This window comes from Podarcis muralis, chromosome 3 (genome assembly GCF_964188315.1).
Source record: "Podarcis muralis chromosome 3, rPodMur119.hap1.1, whole genome shotgun sequence".
In the NCBI taxonomy this organism is placed as follows: domain Eukaryota; kingdom Metazoa; phylum Chordata; class Lepidosauria; order Squamata; family Lacertidae; genus Podarcis; species Podarcis muralis.
In genome coordinates this window covers 55,566,981-55,586,690 of record NC_135657.1, presented here as the reverse complement: position 1 = coordinate 55,586,690, position 19,710 = coordinate 55,566,981, and the positions used below count along the sequence as shown (strand labels likewise).

The window sequence follows — 19,710 nt, the reverse complement described above, 5'->3', positions numbered from 1 at the left end:
TATGCAGTGAGGCCTTTTTTTCATGTTCACTTAGAAGAATAACATTTTGTCATTGGTGCACAGGGTTGCTGCCTAAGCTTACAAAGGTGACTTCTGCTTTCAACACTCTGCACTCAACACACTGTTTACGATAACGTGTAGATGCATGGCAGCTTTCCACTGCCATGTAGGTCCACAGATATTTTGGAGCAGTGAGAAATATTAGCGTGATGAATGCAAAAATGAATGTCTGCTCCCCAAGGTCTCTGGCCAAGAGATATTTCCTGGCTCTGCTATCTGACATGCCAGGGATTGCACATGCTATACCACTGAGCCAGGCCCCCTTCTTCAACCATATGTTGAAGTCAATGGAAAAATATAAGGTGAGCTTCAGTTCAATGCAATCTAAAGTGACTTTTGTGTTGCCTAGAGTGGAATATCGGGTGCATTCTTACAGAGCTGAAACTGGAGCAAAATATCAATCTTTTTAGTATACTGTTCAACTGAATCTCCCCTTTGAGCATTCATGGAAGAAATACCTGGTGTTGCTGTTTAAAAACATCAGCAGGCTGGACTTCGGGGTCTAGGACAGAAATAATTTCATTGACTTTCTCAAGAGATTCATAAAAATTTGTAATTTGCTTCTCCAATTCTTCCAGGTGAGGCAGCAGCTGCTGAGATTCATAGAGCACAACTGGACAGGTACCATCTACCTGAAAAAAATATATATTCACATTATTGCATATTGTGCATTTTTAAAGTAAAATGGGCCTTGTAATGCGTCTTTATTCCCTTAGCACTAACATAAAAGGTTTAAAATAGTAACAGGTTCCTATAATATTATTCACTATATGTTGACTTTAATATGTAGTTATTAAATTATCATTAGAACATTTGTGTGGGTGAGATGTCATTCTACTGTCTTATACTCCACATCAGCTTCTCTCTCCCACACATTTCTCTGCCTACCCTTTTAGCCTCATCTTACCTGCCATCCTTGCCTGATTTCCTCTTTGATAGGGCAAATAATACTGTAATCCTACAGGCACTCATCTGGGATAAAGTCCCACTGAATTCTCCAAGACTTACATCCAAGTAGGCATGCACATCAGTCCTGGCCTTATATCTAAGCCTTAGAACATCTTCAACAATTGCTTGAATACCTTGCCAAGCTGTCCTTTGATTCCTGACATAGTTGCAAGCATTTCATTGACTTCTTCTGGTGGAAGTTCCTTGGTAACAAGTTGTGCTGTCCTTGTAACCATCTTGTACTGCGATTCCATCACAGGCACTTTCTGTTTAATATCCTGCAACAAATAGTTCAGCAGTAACTATGTATGTAGGTATGCACTTTCTTTTTATACAGTGACTGTCTGGCTAGTTGTAGGTGCAAGATCTACTCTGAGTAAAACTTAATACTACCTCTGGTCCACCATTATAATGACTACACTACACCAGCTCTTCCTGGTTCTCATGTAAGCAAGGGAGAAATACAATGAAAAGTGTAATCTTTGCAAGGAAAGAAAGTACCTGAAAACCAGAACATATAAACTGATGCACCAGCTAAATAAGGCTCTGCCCTAGAGGATGCACTCTCCCATAAACCCTGGGTACAACAGGCAGGACAGGATAGAAGTCAAGGAAATAATAGTTGGGTAAACTAAACCCAGTCCCCCAACACTCTGGACCAGCATGGGAGGTGGTGTTGGGAGCTGAAGGGGAAGAAAAAAGTCACCTTGGACTCAACCCTGAATGTTTAAAGAATGTTCTCTGCTGGAAGAAAAAGAAACTTGCCTCTATTTCTTGAACAAACATTTTCATATTTAGAAAGGACACTTCTAAAGGAACACGGAATTTCCTCTTTGCTTGATCAGTGAAAGCAGACAAGGTAGCTACACCATCCAAATATTCTTTTCTCATTCTGTCTAATTCATCAGCCCGAGCGTACTATGAAAGCAGATAAAACAGAGGGTCAATAGAACACTGACTGGTTCAGGAGCAAATGCTTGCATTTCATCCAGTATTATTTTTAGAACTCTGTGAAGTGATATTTTCACATTGAAAATAGCATTAAGTAACATGCACATCTTTACAGTGGCATAGGAAGGGGGTGCGGTGGGTGCGGTCCACCCCCAGGTATCATCACTGAGGGGGTTGTTCAGTCAACAAACGTGACAAAATGTGGCTGAACTCGATGCTGTGTAGTGGAGAGCGTATGGATAAGGAGCCAGCATAGCATGTTCTGCATCTAAGGTCAGAGGAAGTATGCCAGAATTGCACTGGCGGTGCCAAAGGGCTTTCCTCCCTCCCGCTCCGTCGGTGGGGGAGCCTGTGCCTGTGCTGCTGCCCCCTGAACTCACTCGGACTCAGGCATTGCCCTTAAAGGCAGAGGCAGGCAAGAGGGGAAAGCAAGCCATCCCACCAGTGCTTGGGAGCTGTGCGGAGCCGCTTCTCTCTTCGCTGCCACGCACTCTGTATCTCTTAAGCACCTACACTCAGGTATTCATGGGTTTCTTTTCCTGAGTAATGGGCTGTGTTGCGAACAAATCTACATGGTGACCCTTTCCTACTTTGCACTCTCTCTCTCTCTCTGTGCCCCCTTCCACCTTTCCACATATCCCCGCTTAACTGTTTCCTGCCTTGCTTTAAATCCTTTCTCATGTGAAAAGACACCTTGCCCTTTCAGCTCCTTTTTGTGTCAATGGGTAAAACTATGGAACAAAAACCACCAAGGACATACTTGCTTGACTTGCATAAATAACTCTCTCCATCGTCCATTCAGCAACAGCAGCTGTTGTTTTAAATCTCTGGAAATGGTCTCATCACACGTCTCGATCAGAAAATTGCCAGCATCATTCATAGCAGTGTGCTGCTGAATCCACTGCGGTAAATGCCGGAAGAAATCCTAAGAAGAACACAACTAGCAATGAATTCTGAAAATGCAAACATAAAAACCTCACACCACTTATTAAAGCATCATTTGGTTTCCTCCTTACTTCCCTTTACAACTAGTCTGACAATGTCTGTTTTCTGCATGTTGTAAAAAACAAAAAACTTTTGGTACCTATTTGTTATGGGGGCAGGTAGTCATCATTAAGACTACCCAAATGAAGATTTGAGACACTGAGGTGCAACCTTGCTTTATTTACAGTTCATGCTTCAACAAATACACTTGCCTTGATAAGAATAAATAGGTAAGCTTCTTCCAAACTTTGAAGCTACAAATGTGAATAAGAGCAGCTGTGAGGTGATCCCAACCTCTTCAACTTCGTACTGGGGGAAAAGGCTGAGGACTGTTTGGCAGCTGTGCGGCCAAAGCACTCAAAGAACCTTGGAGACTCTGTAGGACTAAACTGGCAAAAAAAGCCACCCAAATATTTACTGGCCCTGCCTTCTAAAGGGAAGCATGGGGGCACCTATGCAGAAACTGTACATATCAGAGATTCCATGTGTGTAAGGAGATCCTGGACCAGGCTGATCTTTGAAGACACTATGCATGACAGCCTTCAGCAAACTATGATAATAAATTATTTCTACTACCTATTTCTTTCCATATTCTGAGCCTTGGCTTCTTTCAAAGCTAATCCTCTGATCACTCTTGTCGGAGGACCTGAGCATATAGTGGCTTCACTACTGTTGGTGCTACATCTAGGTGTATGTGTCTCCTCTTTCCATCTCCTCTCTCTGGGAGACGATGCCAGACCTGTATCTACCTCTGAATCCTCCTGCCCTGCAGGGGTGCCAACTTGAATAATTTTTTTGCGGGGAGGGGTAGGTAAGCAATTACATGACATGGCACATTTGAATGGCAATACTCATCAACTTTGGGGGGCACTGGCCCCCTCAAATATTTTATTGGGGGGCCTGAAGGGACCTTGGCCCCTAGGAGTTGTCTCCTGTGCTGTCCTGTAACATCTAGCCTGCCCCCTTTCCAATAGTTGACCAAATCTATTGTAGCTAATTATTTGCTTTGTTAGCAAATGATGCTGGTCCACATGTGTCCAGTGCTGCTGTGCTTAACGTTCTTTGGATCAGGGTCCCTGTTAAACAATGGCAAAGAGCACACACAGCCACTATAGCATTAATCAAAGAATATTCCTTACCTTTTTGGCATGTTCAGATTGATTCAGCATTTTTTCGGCATCTTCTAGCCAGGCTTGCAGACTGGCCACGGTGCTGCTATATCGGTCCCAATTAGCAATGACTTCTTCTAACATGCTTCTCACACTTCTCACCTCTACTGACAAGTGCCTCCACTGTGTTGTTGTCTCATTCATGAATCTCATAACACTCTCTATCTCTTCGGCTGAAATACAGTACTGGAGTTTAACATAAATCTTGACCCAACTGAAATGAGCATTCCCAGAGCTGCAACTTTTAATCCATTAATTGGTTAGATTAACCAATTCTAAAACTTTTGATTGGCCCCAAACTGTGCCCTGGTTAACTGGGCAGTAGCGTTTTGCTTTTGTTTTCAATATTTAACCTGGTACGGATGAAAACTGCATATGGTGAGCAGCATCTTTAAAGAAGTATCCCTCCTTCTCCCTAATGCAGGGGGGAATAGAATGTTGCTTCAAATATTATGTCTGCTACAACCAGTGCTTTTTTTTCTAGAAAAAGAGGGGCCGGAACTCACCATGAATGCCTCCCTTGTTCTCTTATAATGGCAATGGGGCCCCACCTGAGAGGTGTTGGAACTAAGTTCCAGTGAGTTCCAGCTGGAAAAAACCCCTGGCTACAACACAATATCTCAACACAGAGTGTGCTTTTTCACTTCAGAGCTATTGCCTTAGGTCATATATAAATTTAATTAATATTGCCACCCCAATGGCTTAAAAATATGAGCTGGCATGGTTAATTCACCCCATCCCCATGACGCTAAAGGGAGGGATTTTTTTTTTTTAAATGGGAAATGGCGGGGGGGGGGGGAGGCAGGAGAGAATAATCCACCTCTCCACCCACCTCCATGGGGAATTCTCTTGTTTGTATTTATAGAATATTCCCTAGTGCTCGGTAATTGCTACAATAACTGCACAAGGTCAGTAGTATTATTACCTCCAGCCTTACTGCAGGTGTGCGACTGGGCTATATGGTTCTTATTTATCCTAAAGCCTAGTTCTTATACCACTGGAAATACATGACCAAGTAAAAGGAAATGGTCTTTGCTATATCAATGCAATCTTAAGGCTAAGAATTCAAGCACTTTGTACAAACAATAAAATATGTAAGAAATATCACAGTGTATTTGTTCATTTCTTATACAATGCTGGCCTGTTTATCAAACAAGGTTTCATAGAAACCTGTTTATCAAACAAGGAAGCAGAAAGCCACATCGATTTCTCTGTACTAAGGGTAGAACATGTGGATGATACAGGTGCCTGAAATCAACAATGATACACCCATTAAATTACTAGCTGTTATCTATAATGCTGTCAAGGGACTCCTATGTTTTGCTTAGGGATTGCTTGCTTCCATATGCTTCAATGCAAAACTAGAGAATGCCTACTGTGTTATTGCCAAGAATATTGCTTTGAATTTTCTTCATCTAGTTGATCTTCTAGTTGTTAATTTGTACACTGAACTCTAATTTTGTCATGTTCCAAATTGCTTAGCAACAGTTCAGCTTGATCATACAGCAAAATGGAATCCAGAAGCACTTTAATCTAATGCCAAACAAATATATTGTTACTTACATGAGCCATTAGCTCTGGCATACATCTCAGCTGCCTTTTTCAAGATTTGGTAAGTAACTTCATACTGCTCAAAAAATTTGTTGTTTTCTATAACAGACTAAAAAGAAAGAGAGAGAGAGAATGGAAATGATATTGATACAATTTATGGGGAAATAAACATTACCTACATTTTCATGTATGTTAAGAATTTTGTCTGATTCCATCTTTCTCTATTGGCTTATAAAATGAAATATGGAAATGCTTCTGAACATTAATAAACTTTACACCATCATCAAAAAGTGCATTACTTTGTAAAATATTAAGAGAGGATTTCAATAATCATTGAGCACAAATTATTAGTTCTTGAAAGGTGTCACAATTAGGGATTGGGATGTCATTCAGATTAAATGAATGACTGTCTTATAATGCATCAGAGCACTGGTCCGTCTAATTCAGAGTTTAATTTTTTTATTAAATTTCCATTTTACATTTTAGAATATTCACTTAAACAACCTTAAAATATCAATGACTTCCCTTCCTCTCTTTTCATTTTGAACAACATAAATCCCTTCATATTTTATATAAACTAATTCAATACTGTCTATAGTAATGTGCAGAGCAGATTTGGGGATGGGACGAGAGTAGGAGAGGGAGGCTAACCACTTGTGCTAGTGCTAATCGTTGCATTGGCACAAAAATGTTGGTTGAATACTGCCCCATATCTATTCAAATGTCCTATTGAATTTGATGGATCTTACTTCAAAGTTAAGTGGGATTTGGCTTGCACAGAAATGAATGGAGAAAAGAGAATACTGGGGAGATGAGTGGCCTGTCTGCAACTACAAAATGCAACTTGACTTTACTAGTAAGCTCTTCTAGTGTCAACCTATTAACGTCATGTGTTAGCAACTGTAAATGATATGTTGCACTGAAGAACAGACTAGGGACTCAGCTACACAGCTGCAAATAAAACGTTTTAAATGTGTTGTAAAGTGTAACATACAAATGCGACACCAGGTGCAAAGTTCAATGTATTTTTCAAAACATTTTAAAATAAAGCATTTTAGCAGCGTTTTTTAGATGTGTATAGATTCCACCTAGGTCATTCTCCCACCTCAACAATCCATAGATAATTAAAACAAGGGGGACCCTTCAGCAAGATGTTGCAGTGTTTGTAACTGCTCCAGTCTAGCACTTTGCACCCCAACCTGGCTGACAGCTCCACCCAACAGTCTCGTGCTCCAACAGAAGGTCAGAATTCTGAAAGGGTTGTGTGTGTGGGGGGGGTATGGGTATATTGTGCCCAATCCGAGCTGTATTAAATTATTTTATTTCTCCATTAATTTCTATGGATGGCTCTCTCTCCCATTCATGGGGTCATTTGAAAATAGCTTCTTGTAAAACAGGAAGTGACCTTTTCTGATAATGAGATGGTTCTTCCTACCACATATATATACATTTCTCCACACTCCTGTTCCAATTACTCCATTCTATTCCAACCTCTCACTCAACTGTCAGTTCCCCCCACCTCCTTCCAGTCTTTTAATGTACTGTGCCATCATGTTATTATTGGACTATTTTAGGGTACCCCCCCTTAGGTTTCCATCCCCAGAAGTTTTTTTCTTAAAAATTGTGCATATCTTGAGGATATTCCCTAATCTACCCAGAGTTTTCCCTTGTATGTGGGATTGTACAGGACACTCCTCTATTCAGTAATGTAGGTAATAATGGAGCGTTCTGGCACAACAGACATATTTGCAGTCAGTATAGCATGTATAGATTCCATCACTATCCTTTTTTTTTTTTTTTTAGCACAGACATGTTTCAGTTTGGCAAATGGATTACTGACATTAGCAACCTCATCAGATTCTGGAATATATAAAATAACAAAATGCACTTATTCATTTTATGTAAAAAATTTATACAAGCTTAATAAATAGGTTTAAAAAGAGAGATATTATCTCACTTATTTGGTTTCCATTTCACTTCAAAATGCATGTCTACTATCCAAATGATTATTGGCTAACTAGGACTATTGTCTTAATTAAAATCAGAAAAGTTCACTGAGGCCATGAGAATAGCTGGTATGAGTTGAAGATTAGTTAAGTCCCACTGCTATGACTGAGGGCACTCTCCATTTTGCTTTGAATTAAGACTGCAGCAGAAGCTGCTTTTAACACATATATGTAAGTTTGAGGGATAGAAGGCTTTCCCACCTCTTTTAAAAATGGAAGCTATGATGATCAGATTCTGTAAAAGCAACCAAACAACAAAATTTGCACCACTGCTATCTCAGCCATAGAGACTTGTTGGTCTTGCAATCTTTAGGAAGACTTGGACTCGATGGCCCTTGTGGTCTCTTCCAACTCTATGATTCTATGATTCTATGACTTGGGATGCAGTGATCAATACACCACCCTAGTCTACACCATGGTTGTCAGCTGGGACTTGGGGCTGCTCTATTAGTTATAATTAGTTCCCATTGAAACCAGTGGAACTCAAGTCATAAATAGATCGTTCCAATGAATTCAATGGAACCTAAGTAACTTAGTCCAGATCCAACACTATGTGTGGAACAGCTTTATAGTGATATACTATATCAATATATTATATTGATTATATTATATTGAATATATTATATTGATATAATCTGTGCATCAAAAATACAAACCTGCCTCATACTGGCCAGAATATTGGTCCATCTAGCTCAGTATTACCTACTGACTGGCTTTCCAGGATTTCAGCCAGTAGCCTTTACCAAGTTCACCTGGCAATGACAGGGTTTGAACCCGGCACATTCTGCAGGCAAAATGCAAATTCTGTAACTGAGTCAGTTGCAGTGTAGCACAAAACTGCAGGTTCTTAAGTAAAATGCTAAGAAAGCTGAACATGAATGCTTTGTGACTGCTTAGGAGGGAACAGTTCATTTCCAAAGGATTGACAGTTGTGTAGTAAAAAAGAGCATATATTAAGAACATGGGCGATGTGGCACAGTGTGTGCCTTGACTCATCACAATGTGGGAGGCTTCACCTCTACTCATTCTGTAATTCCTTTCTGTGGAAAATATGTTAGCCTAGAAGAAGAAGGAAGCTTTTTCTTTCCAAAAAGGAAGAAAGATTGCCATCATACAGACCATGCAGCTGTGGGTGTTATCCAGCTGGTGTTATCCATCAGCAGGAAAGGGAGTGAGGCAATTTTATTTGCCCTGAACGCTCCCCAAAAATCTGTTCTGGAGGATTGGGTAGGCCCCCAGAGCAGCTTTCAAGGGGCATGGGGATTGCATGGAAGAAGAGGAATTACCAAAGGTTCTTCTCTGCTCATTCCGCTGAAGGATGTGCTCCGCCAATGGAGGGGCACCATTTTGATACCATCCTGTAAGATCTATTTATTTTTGCATTCTTGGTTTATATATTTCATTTACGTTTCAAAGTTGCATTCAAAAATGAATCAAGATAAGCTTACAATATAGTTTTGAAGAAGTAGTTCAACAGATTCCCTTCTTCCATATTTGATAATCCATGATTTTAATTTTGATTCTGCAAGGACCAAGAGTGATAGCAGACGGTATTTCAGTTCCAAGAATTCCATTTTCAGCAGATGGAGCTCAGATGTAGAGGCAACAAATTCAAACCTAGACATGAATCACACTATAGTTAACAGTCAATTTGCAGAAAATTATGTTTTCAGGCTGCAAATGCAAAGCCTAAAGGCACATTTAATTTTACATTGTCTTTATTTTGTATATTGCTAATTAGTAGCAAACTAAAGACTATGTTTATTAAGTGAAGAAAATGTGACTTACTGCTCTGCACTAAACATGCTTACATCAAAGTACATTTCATTTAATTCAACAGAGCTTGCTTTTTAGTAAATATATTTAAGACTGAAGTCTAAATGCTTTTCATTGTCAAGTGATCCTTTCCCTACTTCTCCCATAAACATGTTCAAGGTGTTGTTACATAACATATTTCCTAACGTTCACTGACAACAAACAACCACTATATATATATAGAGAGAGAGAGAGACAGAGAGATATCAAAATCCACAGCTTATTTAATTTTAAGCTTTTATCAGTAATAGCCAGAAAAGGCTTTGCAAGATGTTTACAACAACAACTTGTTGTTTCCATAGACAGTAAAAGCCCACTGGAAACCTAAGAGGCACCGACTTTAACTGAAAATAATGTAAATCAAACAGATCTTTTTATCACTGCAGCATTTAAGAATGAAATATGACTTACCTCTCTGCCATATCATCTAGCTGTTCTGGTGGAACAGGGACTCCATTGACAAATCGAGCTCTGTGGATCTCCTGGAATGTCTTTTTGTAACCATCTACATTTTTAAGCACATCCTAAATTGGATATTTTTTTAAAGGGAAAGAGAAGGTGAAAAAAGGTTCACCGTAGGCAATTTTAATAAGTACAGTTTTTAAAATCTGCACTGATGACTCAGTATATGAGAGCATTTGATCACGCTGCTACATTTATATGCGAGGTAAAGCATTTACAGCAGCAAAAGCTTCTACAGAAGGAAAGTGCCTTGTGAGATACTGAGCCAAAGCTGTGCCTAATAATTCTGGCACATTTGAAAACAGGCAATAGAGGCACTGCCTAAAGCACTTACAGCTTGAAGGGAACATGTTGCATAAGGTATCTATCTACCAATCTATCATTTGTTGAGATAAAAATCAACAGTTGGCAGCTGTTAACATTTCATGTCTATAATTTTCCACCTCTATCTCAACACTGCACATTTACTGTACTGCTCAAAGCACCTGAACAAATTCTTTCCCCTCTTAAAACCTACAGATTTAGATCCATCAAGTATGTTATGTATTCAATGCACAGTGAACTTTGGCACATGAAATAAGACTGATCAATAAGTATAGTCTGTGTTAGAAGCAGGGGAAGCCGCTAACCCATGCTGATAAACACAAATCAGTATAAGCTTAATAATAACTCTTCTCTGTAGTATCTAAGCAACAGTACTTCAAAGGTTTAAGGGAGATTACATATTAAAATGAACTACTAGTAATCATCACTTAAGAAATATCCAGAATGAAAAGATGTCCTTGGGCTGCCTGAGTGTGGAGGATTTAGTGACGCATAGCCCTTATGTAAACTGACTAGCAAAAGGTTGATATAGGTAAATAAGTAAGCCAACTTCAATTTTTGCACTTGTCATTCTTGTGACAAAATTACTTCAAAATACTGCTTTTCGCAGCCCTTAACTTGAAAGACAACAACGCATCCAAGTAGATTTACAACAGTAAGGAATCAGAATGGGCTGCTGCCCACAACCACCTGACAGGTGCTGCTGCTACTGCCAACAGCTCTGCCACTTCTGCCTATTGTGGCACAATGGCTACTGAACTGATGCTTCAGAGATGCTTTTTAGTTTACATACTCACTGTGTATAAACATCTAACACAGCTACAGTGGTACCTCGGGTTAAGAACTTAATTCATTCTGGAGGTCCGTTCTTAACCTGAAACTGTTCTTAACCTGAGATACCACTTTAGCTAATGGGCCTCCCACTGCGGCCGCGCCACCGCATGATTTCTGTTCTCATCCTGAAGCAAAGTTCTTAACCCGAGGTACTATTTCTGGGTTAGCAGAGTCTGTAACCTGAAGCATCTGTAACCTGAAGCGTCTGTAACCTGAGGTACCACTGTACTTGTACAACTGTACAATGCGCTGGGCTGTGTACAGTGTACTCACAATTAGCTCTCTCACACCCACGCCAACAAATACACAACAAAGTACTAATAAAGACAGGCGCAAGAAACAGAACACAGCTGCAAATTAAATGCAAACCTAACCCAAAAAACTAGAGCCTAAATCGTTAAAAGGGCAGTGGTACTGCCCAAGGAACTAGTAAGAGTTAAAAAAAATAAATGGTAAGAGACTCCTGACAGTTAAGTCCAGTCGCAAACGACTCTGGGGTTGCGGCACTCATCTCGCTTTACTGGCTGAGGGAGCCGACGTTTGTCCGCAGACAGTTTTTCCGGGTCATGTGGCCAGCATGACTAAGTGGCTTCTGGCGAAACCAGAGCAGCCCACAGAAACGCCGTTTACCTTCCCGCTGGAGTGGTACCTATTTATCTCCTTGCACTCTGACATGCTTTTGAACTGCTAGGTTGGCAGCAGCTGGGACCGAGCAACAGGCGTTCACCCCGTCGCGGGGATTCGAACCGCCGACCTTCTGATCAGCAAGTCCTAGGCTCTGTGGTTTAGATCGACCACAGCGCTACCCACATCCCTTAGTAAGACTTAGATGCAGACAAAACACAAATTAATTTTATATTATCTTATCCTATTGTCTTATTTTATTTTATTGAATAAGTATGGGACTGGAATTGAGATATCAGGATGGATTTCAATGTCACACTATGGTGAATGTCCCATCAGCACAAGCAGTGCAGCTTGTCAGGTAGAATGATCCCCCCTCTCCTCCCCCTGTTCTGGGGCTTCTCCAACTCCCTGTGGGCCAATTTCAGGAATGCCAGTGACAGTGGAAGAGAGGGGTGAAAGGAGCTTGCTGACGGAACTCATTAGGTGAATCCAACCCTGAGCATCTGTTGTGCGCTAGGCAAACTGACATGAGGTGACGATGAAACTGAACATTGGCTTGTGGAACATAAAAACAATTGCAGCAGAACAAAAAATGCCAGATGAATGTGCAAAAGAATATTGGAAAGGATTGAGGCATGTTCGTACATCCCTAGGTGGAGAGCAATTCTTGAAAAATGCAACATTTGAAGACAACAAAAACAACAAAATGCAATGCATTACAAGTGCCTGAATGACATTTTCAAGGAGCTACAGCTGTTGATAAAGAAGCATTCCAAACACTATAAAGTTGCAGATATAATAATTTTGGGAAGTATTTATAATTGTAAAACATTTCTTTAAAAACATGATCCATCAACTGAAAGTTATGAAATTTAAATGGAACACTGTGAGGAGGTGGATAGCTCAGTTGGTTAGTGCTGACAATGCCAAGGTTGCAGGTTTGATCCCCGTATGGGACAGCTGCGTATTCCTGCATTGCAGGGGGTTGGACTAGATGACCCTCAGGGTCCCTATCAACTCTATGATTCTATGAGGTAAAGCTTGCAATCAGGAGCATTAAAAATAATTTGAGAATTATACATTCCCTCCTGGCTTGCCCTAAACTGCATGCAGGCAGCATACATGCAAAGTACCAGTCATTATTTGCAACTGGAGGGCTCTGGATATTTCCTATATAGGCATCAAGTCATTCCTCTCCTTCCCAGATGCTCCTATCTACAAGCTGCTCATGGTCACAGCCAGGCAGGCATCATTAAGACCTATGCTGATGGCCTCCTAACACATGCAATGATGTACATTTAAATAAATTTAAGGCAGGAATCCACCAAGTCCTACTGAACTCAACTGGACATTCTTCTGAATAGACATGTATAGGATTTCATTGTTAGTCACATTAGTGCAGTTAAAGTAGTCTATTAAAAGCACTGGGAGACATCTTCCAATCTTTAATTTGGAATGGGACCTATTAAGCTAGATTGATTTAGAGGGCATCCACCAGATGCCCCAAATTAATCTGATTTTAAGAAGGACACATTTAATCCCATGTCTAAATTCCCCATTTCAGATCTTCCCATCGCAATTCAGAATGAGAAAACCAATTAACTAAATATTAACTTATGTCATAACAAAGAAGAATTTTTTTCTTACAACTCTGCAAAGAGATGCCGCACATTTTAATAACAAAAAGAATAAGAAAATAAATCATTAAGATCAAACAATTAGAAGACCTTTGTAGAAAGCCCGCTTAAAATTGCATAGGAGTAAATAATGGCATTTATTTAATATCACTAATATTGTTTCAATACCAAAGAGAAAATGGGGTGCACTTTTTTAAATTAAAACATATTTCATTTGGTTGAATGGAACCAGCCTTCACCTCCCACAAATGGAAGGGATTCTTCTGTCAACAGATCCAGCAAAGGAATCCCAGTGGCAGAACAGGGGAGCAGGCAATTTTCACTGAATATTCCCTCCCCCTGGAGCCTGCCATAGCCCCGGAAAATATGCAGTTTGCTTCTGAGACTCTGCAGGCCTCCCTTTCTGTTTTGACTGGTGCCCCATTCTGCACTTTGGCTTTTTCATCAAGGTCAGGAAAGATCTCTGCTCTGACAGAAACCATATTCCAGCTGCTGCCCTTTCTTCTTAAATGCTCTTGTCATGGCGCCATTCTGGGGTGAAATGATAGTGGTTAAAGCTCCACAGTCAAGCCCCTCCCCTCTACCAAAAAGGCAGAATGAAGTTACGAAACTATCACTTGGTTGGCAGGTGGTTTCCAAAACCTTTGGAAACTTATTCCTCCTTGAAATTGCCCTATTTTTTGCCCACTTATGCTTGTGTTCCTTAGTTTTGTGCTTAAGCACTTAAGATATGCATTTATTAATAGGGATATAAACAAAGCAAGAGAATGGATGAAGTTAGAGAGAACAGAGAAAGCTGGCCAAGTGTTCATTTAACCTAGGCTGCTAACATATCGCTCATGAAAGCAATGTTTCATTCAGGACTCTCTTTTTATTTCAAAGAATGTAGCAAAACTAGCATAACATATTTGGGCCTCCATTCAGAAAACATGATAGCAAAAGCTGAAAACAGTAAAGGAAATGCACACCCTTCTTTTTAACAAGTAGGATCTTTTTTCTCCTGTCGTGAAGAATACCAATCTATTTCAGCCTCCTTCTTTTTACTTAGTTTTTGACAAAAGAACCTAACGCTGCTCATGTTATCAAAATATCATCCTACACTGTGTTTTAGCAAAATGTGATCGTTTTAATATAACTGTTATGAAGAATCACACTACAAACCTTTTGCTGTCCAAGCTTTCTGTTTATGATGTTTGCTGTTTCCTCATGAGCTTGTTGACTGATGATTTCTTCCGTAAGAGAAGCCTCTGCACGATGAAGCCAGGCTCCAATAGTACCCAGAGGAGCAGGGAGAGATTTATCAAGGTGCAGGTGCCATTCAAATATCTGGAAAATACAAACATTAAGACTGTTAGTAGCATCAGCATGTATAGTCTGGGGGTATTATTTAGGGATGTGGGGGGATGTAACGTATTTGATTCAAAACCCCCAGATACACATGAAAATATTGATAAATAATGATGTTGTGAACACAATGCTAACCAGAGGTGTAAGTATATTAAAAAATTCTTTATGGATAAGCTGACAGTTGCATTAAACTGAGATTTCAGACAAGTGGCTAGTGTTGCCATACAATAACAAAATTTTCAGGAAAAAAAATATATAAATCAATCTAGTAAGAAACTTGAAATACCTATACTGTGATATACACCACTCTGCTCCTATCAGCATTTCCAGTTCCTGAACTGTACCATCTTTCCTTCTGCACGAAAACTTCTATACCTGTTATGTACTAAGCTTGGATCCTAGAACAATAGGCAGATAGGATCCTAGAATGCAACAACCTGATTGGCCTGCAGGAGCAGCCCAATCAGTCCCCAGGAGGAAGTCAATCAGCCTATTAGGCAGGTAAGATCCTAGAATGCAACACTCTGGAATATGGCCAGTGACTGTGCCTTTTTGTGTATGGGTTGTATAACCAGAAGAAGCAGTGAGCAATGGACATGAACATTGCTATGTCTTCTAAACAGTATAGTTGCATAGCTGCCTAGTAGCTACCTGTGGGGAACATAGAGTAGATTTTAGGGCCACAGAAGGGAGGAAAAGGGTGTGGGTGGGTGGGAGAGAGAGAGAGAGAGAGAGAGAGAGAGAGAGAGAGAGAGAGAGAATGAATCTCTCTTATTCAGGTGAGATTTTCACTAAATGGTGGTGCTGTCCAATAAGAGGTAGACCTTCGCACCTACCCCGCTTACCTGGTTGATTGCCACTCAACCTTGGATGGGGAATATCAGGCCAAGGGAGACTATGTGTGTGAGAGAATTTTGGCTCATGCTGGAAGCTTGGAACACAGAGACTTCTTTTGCTCTGTGCTAAACCCAGTGCTATGGCTTGGGAACCTTATTGGGAGGCAAGACTTGTGGAGTGTTGATCCTAAAGAGACCACAGCCTCCATTTACCTTCATTCTAAGAAAGCAAACCCAGTGTAAGTGGTGGTACCCCTGGAGTATCTCACTGCTCAGAGACTGGGATGTGTGCAACAATATTTTTTGAAAACTTACCCGGGAAGTAACTCTGTCCCATGCTTGCTTCACCAGAGCTTGATCAAGAGACAGTTTGCCGTCTTTCCTTAGAGACTGTATTGCAGATTCAATCTGTTTCCTCTTTATTTCATACTGTACTCTGAAATGTTTAAAGGACTGCAAGGAAAACAAGAGAACAAGGATAAAAGAAATATTGGCAAAAGAACAAATAAAGTTCCTCCCAAGCCAAAATAGAAAAGCAGACATAAGACATGGCAAGGACCCAATATTCTTCTGACCCATATAGGACGGGAAGCAGAAATTAATGAGATGAGGGATAGCTCAGTCAGTAGAGCATGAGCCTCTTAATCTAAGGGTCACGGGCTTGAGCCCCACGTTGGGTGAAAGATCCCTGCAAGTAGGGGGTTGGACTAGATGACCCTCATGCTCCCTTCCAAATCTACATTCTGTGATCTGTAATACTGGACAAACCATACATTTTTAACAGCATCCACTGCTAATCAAATTGTCTCTGTCATTCCTACTGCCTCTGGAAAGCTATTTGAGTTATCTGTAGGAAGCAGGGGTACGTGGACAGCACCACCACCCAGCACCCTTGTGCATCTGTTATGATACCAGCATTCTGGGGCCCCATGAATCACCTTTTCCCAATCTGAAAGCTCTAAGCAGAAGCTAGCTTCTGGGCTAAATTTAAAGTGTTGGTTTGGACCTATTGTGCCAGACAAAAGCATTTACTTTCAGCCAGGCTTTAACTTGGAAAGTTTTAGATACTGTGCCCTCCTTTAGTGGATGGGATGTATTATGCTGCCTTTTATGTATATGAACATTTTTAGCTTTTGTTCTGCTTTAGTTTTAAATCAGTTTTGTAATCAGATAACAACAACAACAACAACAGGACTTTGGCTCAGCTGCCTGCCTGCTTGAAGCACTGTTACTGCCTCCAAGCACCAAGCCCAGCAGCATCTATAAACAGAGGAAGAGATCCACTACAGGGCTCTCTGCCAAGGAGTACCTCAGACCTGAAACCAGTCCTGCAGAGACAGTGTTGAGGGCTTGTTCTACACTGAGGTGCTGTAGTACATTTTGAGGCCTCCAGTTCTTCACAGTTCCTTGATTATATATTTGAAGTGTGCTTTTGCACTATGCTGGCTAAATCTGAAATTAATCTTGGAGTTTTGGTCACATATGTGGTGGGATTAGATCACATGTAAGCTTGAGAATGTATGTCTGTCCACCTGCCATATGAAAGGCTTTCTTCATTTTTAACTAAGTCTGAAATGCCCTCTTCTCCCCCCAACAAACTCACATCAAGGGAGCATTGTGAAAGTTTGGCTAGCGTAAGCTAACCACACGCATAACACTTGCTTCAAGGAATCACTATTTTTTAAAATCAAATGTTTAATTTTGCAACAAAAAACCTCCCCTTTCTTACCTGGTACTTCTCCTGCAAGCTTGCTTCCACCATTTGTGCTCTTGTCAAGTCTCTTTCAAATTGTTCTACCCATATTTTCAGGTCTCTTAGCATTAGTCTGTCCTCTCTCTGTGACAGGCAAAAATAAATAGGCCAAATGAAAACCACATCTTGTTTAAGATGTAAGACTGTGTGTGCTATAAATTGTGTTATCATACAAAACCAGTTTCACATTTCCCAAGTATGTGTACAGCTTTTGCTTTAATTTTATGCTGTGAACTGCCCTCAGATCTACAGATATGGGGTGGCATACAAATAATTTCTTTGTTTCCTCATAGCATATGTGTCCAGGACAGCTGTCTACCAGCTCCATTTGGTACGCAGGCTGAAACCCTACCTACCCGCAGAATGTCTCGCCAGAGTGGTGCAGTAGTCTCCCGCTTGGACTACTGCAATGCGCTCGACATGGGGCTACCTTTGAAAGTGACCCAGAAACTACAATTAATACAGAATGCAGCAGCTAGACTGGTGACTGGGAGTGGCTGCCGAGACCATATAACACTTGTCCTGAAAGACCTACATTGACTCCCAGTACATTTCCGAGCATTATTCAAAGCGTTGGTGCTGACCTTTAAAGCCCTAAATGGCCTTGGCCCAGTATACCTGAAGGAGCATCTCCACCCCCATCGTTCTGCCCGGACACTGAGGTCCAGCGCCAAGGGCCTTCTGGCAGTTCCCTCACTGAGAGAAGTGAGGTTACAGGGAACCAGGGAGAGGGCCTTCTCGGTAGTGGTGCCCGCCCTGTAAGTAAATCTGTAAGTAAAACATTTTTAACTTACTTAACTTTGTGTGGTCTGCTCATTGCAAGAGGTCAGCTGCTGTGTGCAACTGAATTGGGTAAAAATGTTTCACAACCTATATTCCTAACACCATACTGCTGTTTAACAAACTGAACTCAATCTAAGCAAATATTTGAATTTATATCGTCAACAGATTAAGGTGTTATTGAGACAGAACTGTACCATTAAAAAAACCACCCATTTGCTATTTGGTACCTAGGGAAATGTTTAAAGAGGAACAAATGCATTAATCTAAAAGAACAGAAATGGATGCAACATAGACACATCTAGGAAGTAGCACAGGTACTTGTGGTGACAATGTGGCATTTGCTGGCCTATCTTGTTTCTGGGAATCAGGTTATTTGATGTCACCCATGGCTGCTTCCAACTTCAGCGTGTTACATACCTTGTTACACAATGACAAGGTGGTATTCAAAAAAGGGGGGGAAGGACAACTACAATACAGTTACAATTCAGAGTAAAATAGCAGCCACTAGGTTAACAGAAAGAAAGCAGCTAGTATTAAAATAAGTCAGCTAGTATTAGTCACCAAAGAAAGGCCTCAGAAAATAAATGGGTTTTCAGCAAGTGTTGAAATTGTAGGACGAGCTGGTGATCCAAGTGAGATGGGGTAGGATTATTTATTAATCTACATATTGCTTTATGGCAGAATAGGTTTCTAAGTGGTTTACAAAAAATAAAAACACATATAGCCATTAAACTAGATCTATAGTTAAAATATACCATAAAACAGTACATACAGCAATTAAAAGATAGGACAACAAGGACAGGAAACCAGGGGGATACCTGTGTAAACAAGTGTGTATTCAAAAGCCAGCAGACTGCCAATACAGATGAGGCCTCTTATAGTACTACTAGTGCAGTGGTGCCCCGCAAGACGAAAAACTCGCTAGACGAAAGGGTTTTCCGTTTTTTGAGTCGTTCCGCAAGACGAATTTCCCTATGGGCTTCCTTCGCAAGACGAAACGTCTTGCAAGTTCTTGAGAGTTTGTTTCCTTTTTCTTAAAGCCGCTAAGCCGCTAATAGCCGCTAAGCGCTAATAGCCGTGCTTCGCAAGACGAAAAAACCACAAGACGAAGAGACTCGCGGAACGGATTAATTTCGTCTTGCGAGGCACCACTGGATTAAAATGTTATAACTTTTTTAAAGTTATTTCTTTACAAATATGTATATACAAATTTACCATATGCTTGAACATCAGGATGTAGAGCAACGTTGTTTTGGAAAATAAAGTCATTTCTCATGAACAATGGGTGATATCCAACTAGGAGACCTACTAAACTTAATGAACTTAAGTTACTACAGAAGTCAGTTCTGAGCATGACTAACGTTGGCCATCACCATGTAAAAATAAAAAAGCCAACTTAACAGGATTGGCTCTCAAAATGTTGTGTTTTAGCTTTGTATAAAGAAAAGTGAATAGCTTTCTGAAGATTTGCTGAATATTCTATAGAGCATCACTATTAAAATGCAAAGAACAAACTAGACACAATGTTGCAAAAGTGCAAACGCATCTCCAGACCAGACATCCTTTCCCCTCTTCATTTTTCTGATAAAAGCAGCTGCAGACATGTGGGTGGCCTTTGGTTCA

At 40.5% G+C, this 19,710-nt stretch overlaps 1 protein-coding gene across 11 annotated transcripts in view; it reads right to left on the bottom strand.

Moving 5' to 3' along the window:
* Positions 1–19,710, bottom strand: part of SYNE1 (spectrin repeat containing nuclear envelope protein 1) — a 270,851-nt gene that overhangs the window by 194,064 nt on the left and 57,077 nt on the right. For all 11 annotated transcript variants that reach the window (XM_077925894.1, XM_077925896.1, XM_077925887.1 and 8 more), the window contains 11 exons: positions 17,281–17,388; positions 15,867–16,004; positions 14,530–14,694; positions 9,896–10,008; positions 9,118–9,286; positions 5,676–5,772; positions 4,083–4,285; positions 2,720–2,884; positions 1,774–1,926; positions 1,143–1,286; positions 519–692 (listed from right to left, as the gene is read on the bottom strand). In XM_077925894.1, the coding sequence (XP_077782020.1) occupies positions 519–692; positions 1,143–1,286; positions 1,774–1,926; positions 2,720–2,884; positions 4,083–4,285; positions 5,676–5,772; positions 9,118–9,286; positions 9,896–10,008; positions 14,530–14,694; positions 15,867–16,004; positions 17,281–17,388 (1,629 nt within the window). The remainder of the gene's footprint in view (positions 1–518; positions 693–1,142; positions 1,287–1,773; positions 1,927–2,719; positions 2,885–4,082; positions 4,286–5,675; positions 5,773–9,117; positions 9,287–9,895; positions 10,009–14,529; positions 14,695–15,866; positions 16,005–17,280; positions 17,389–19,710) is intronic.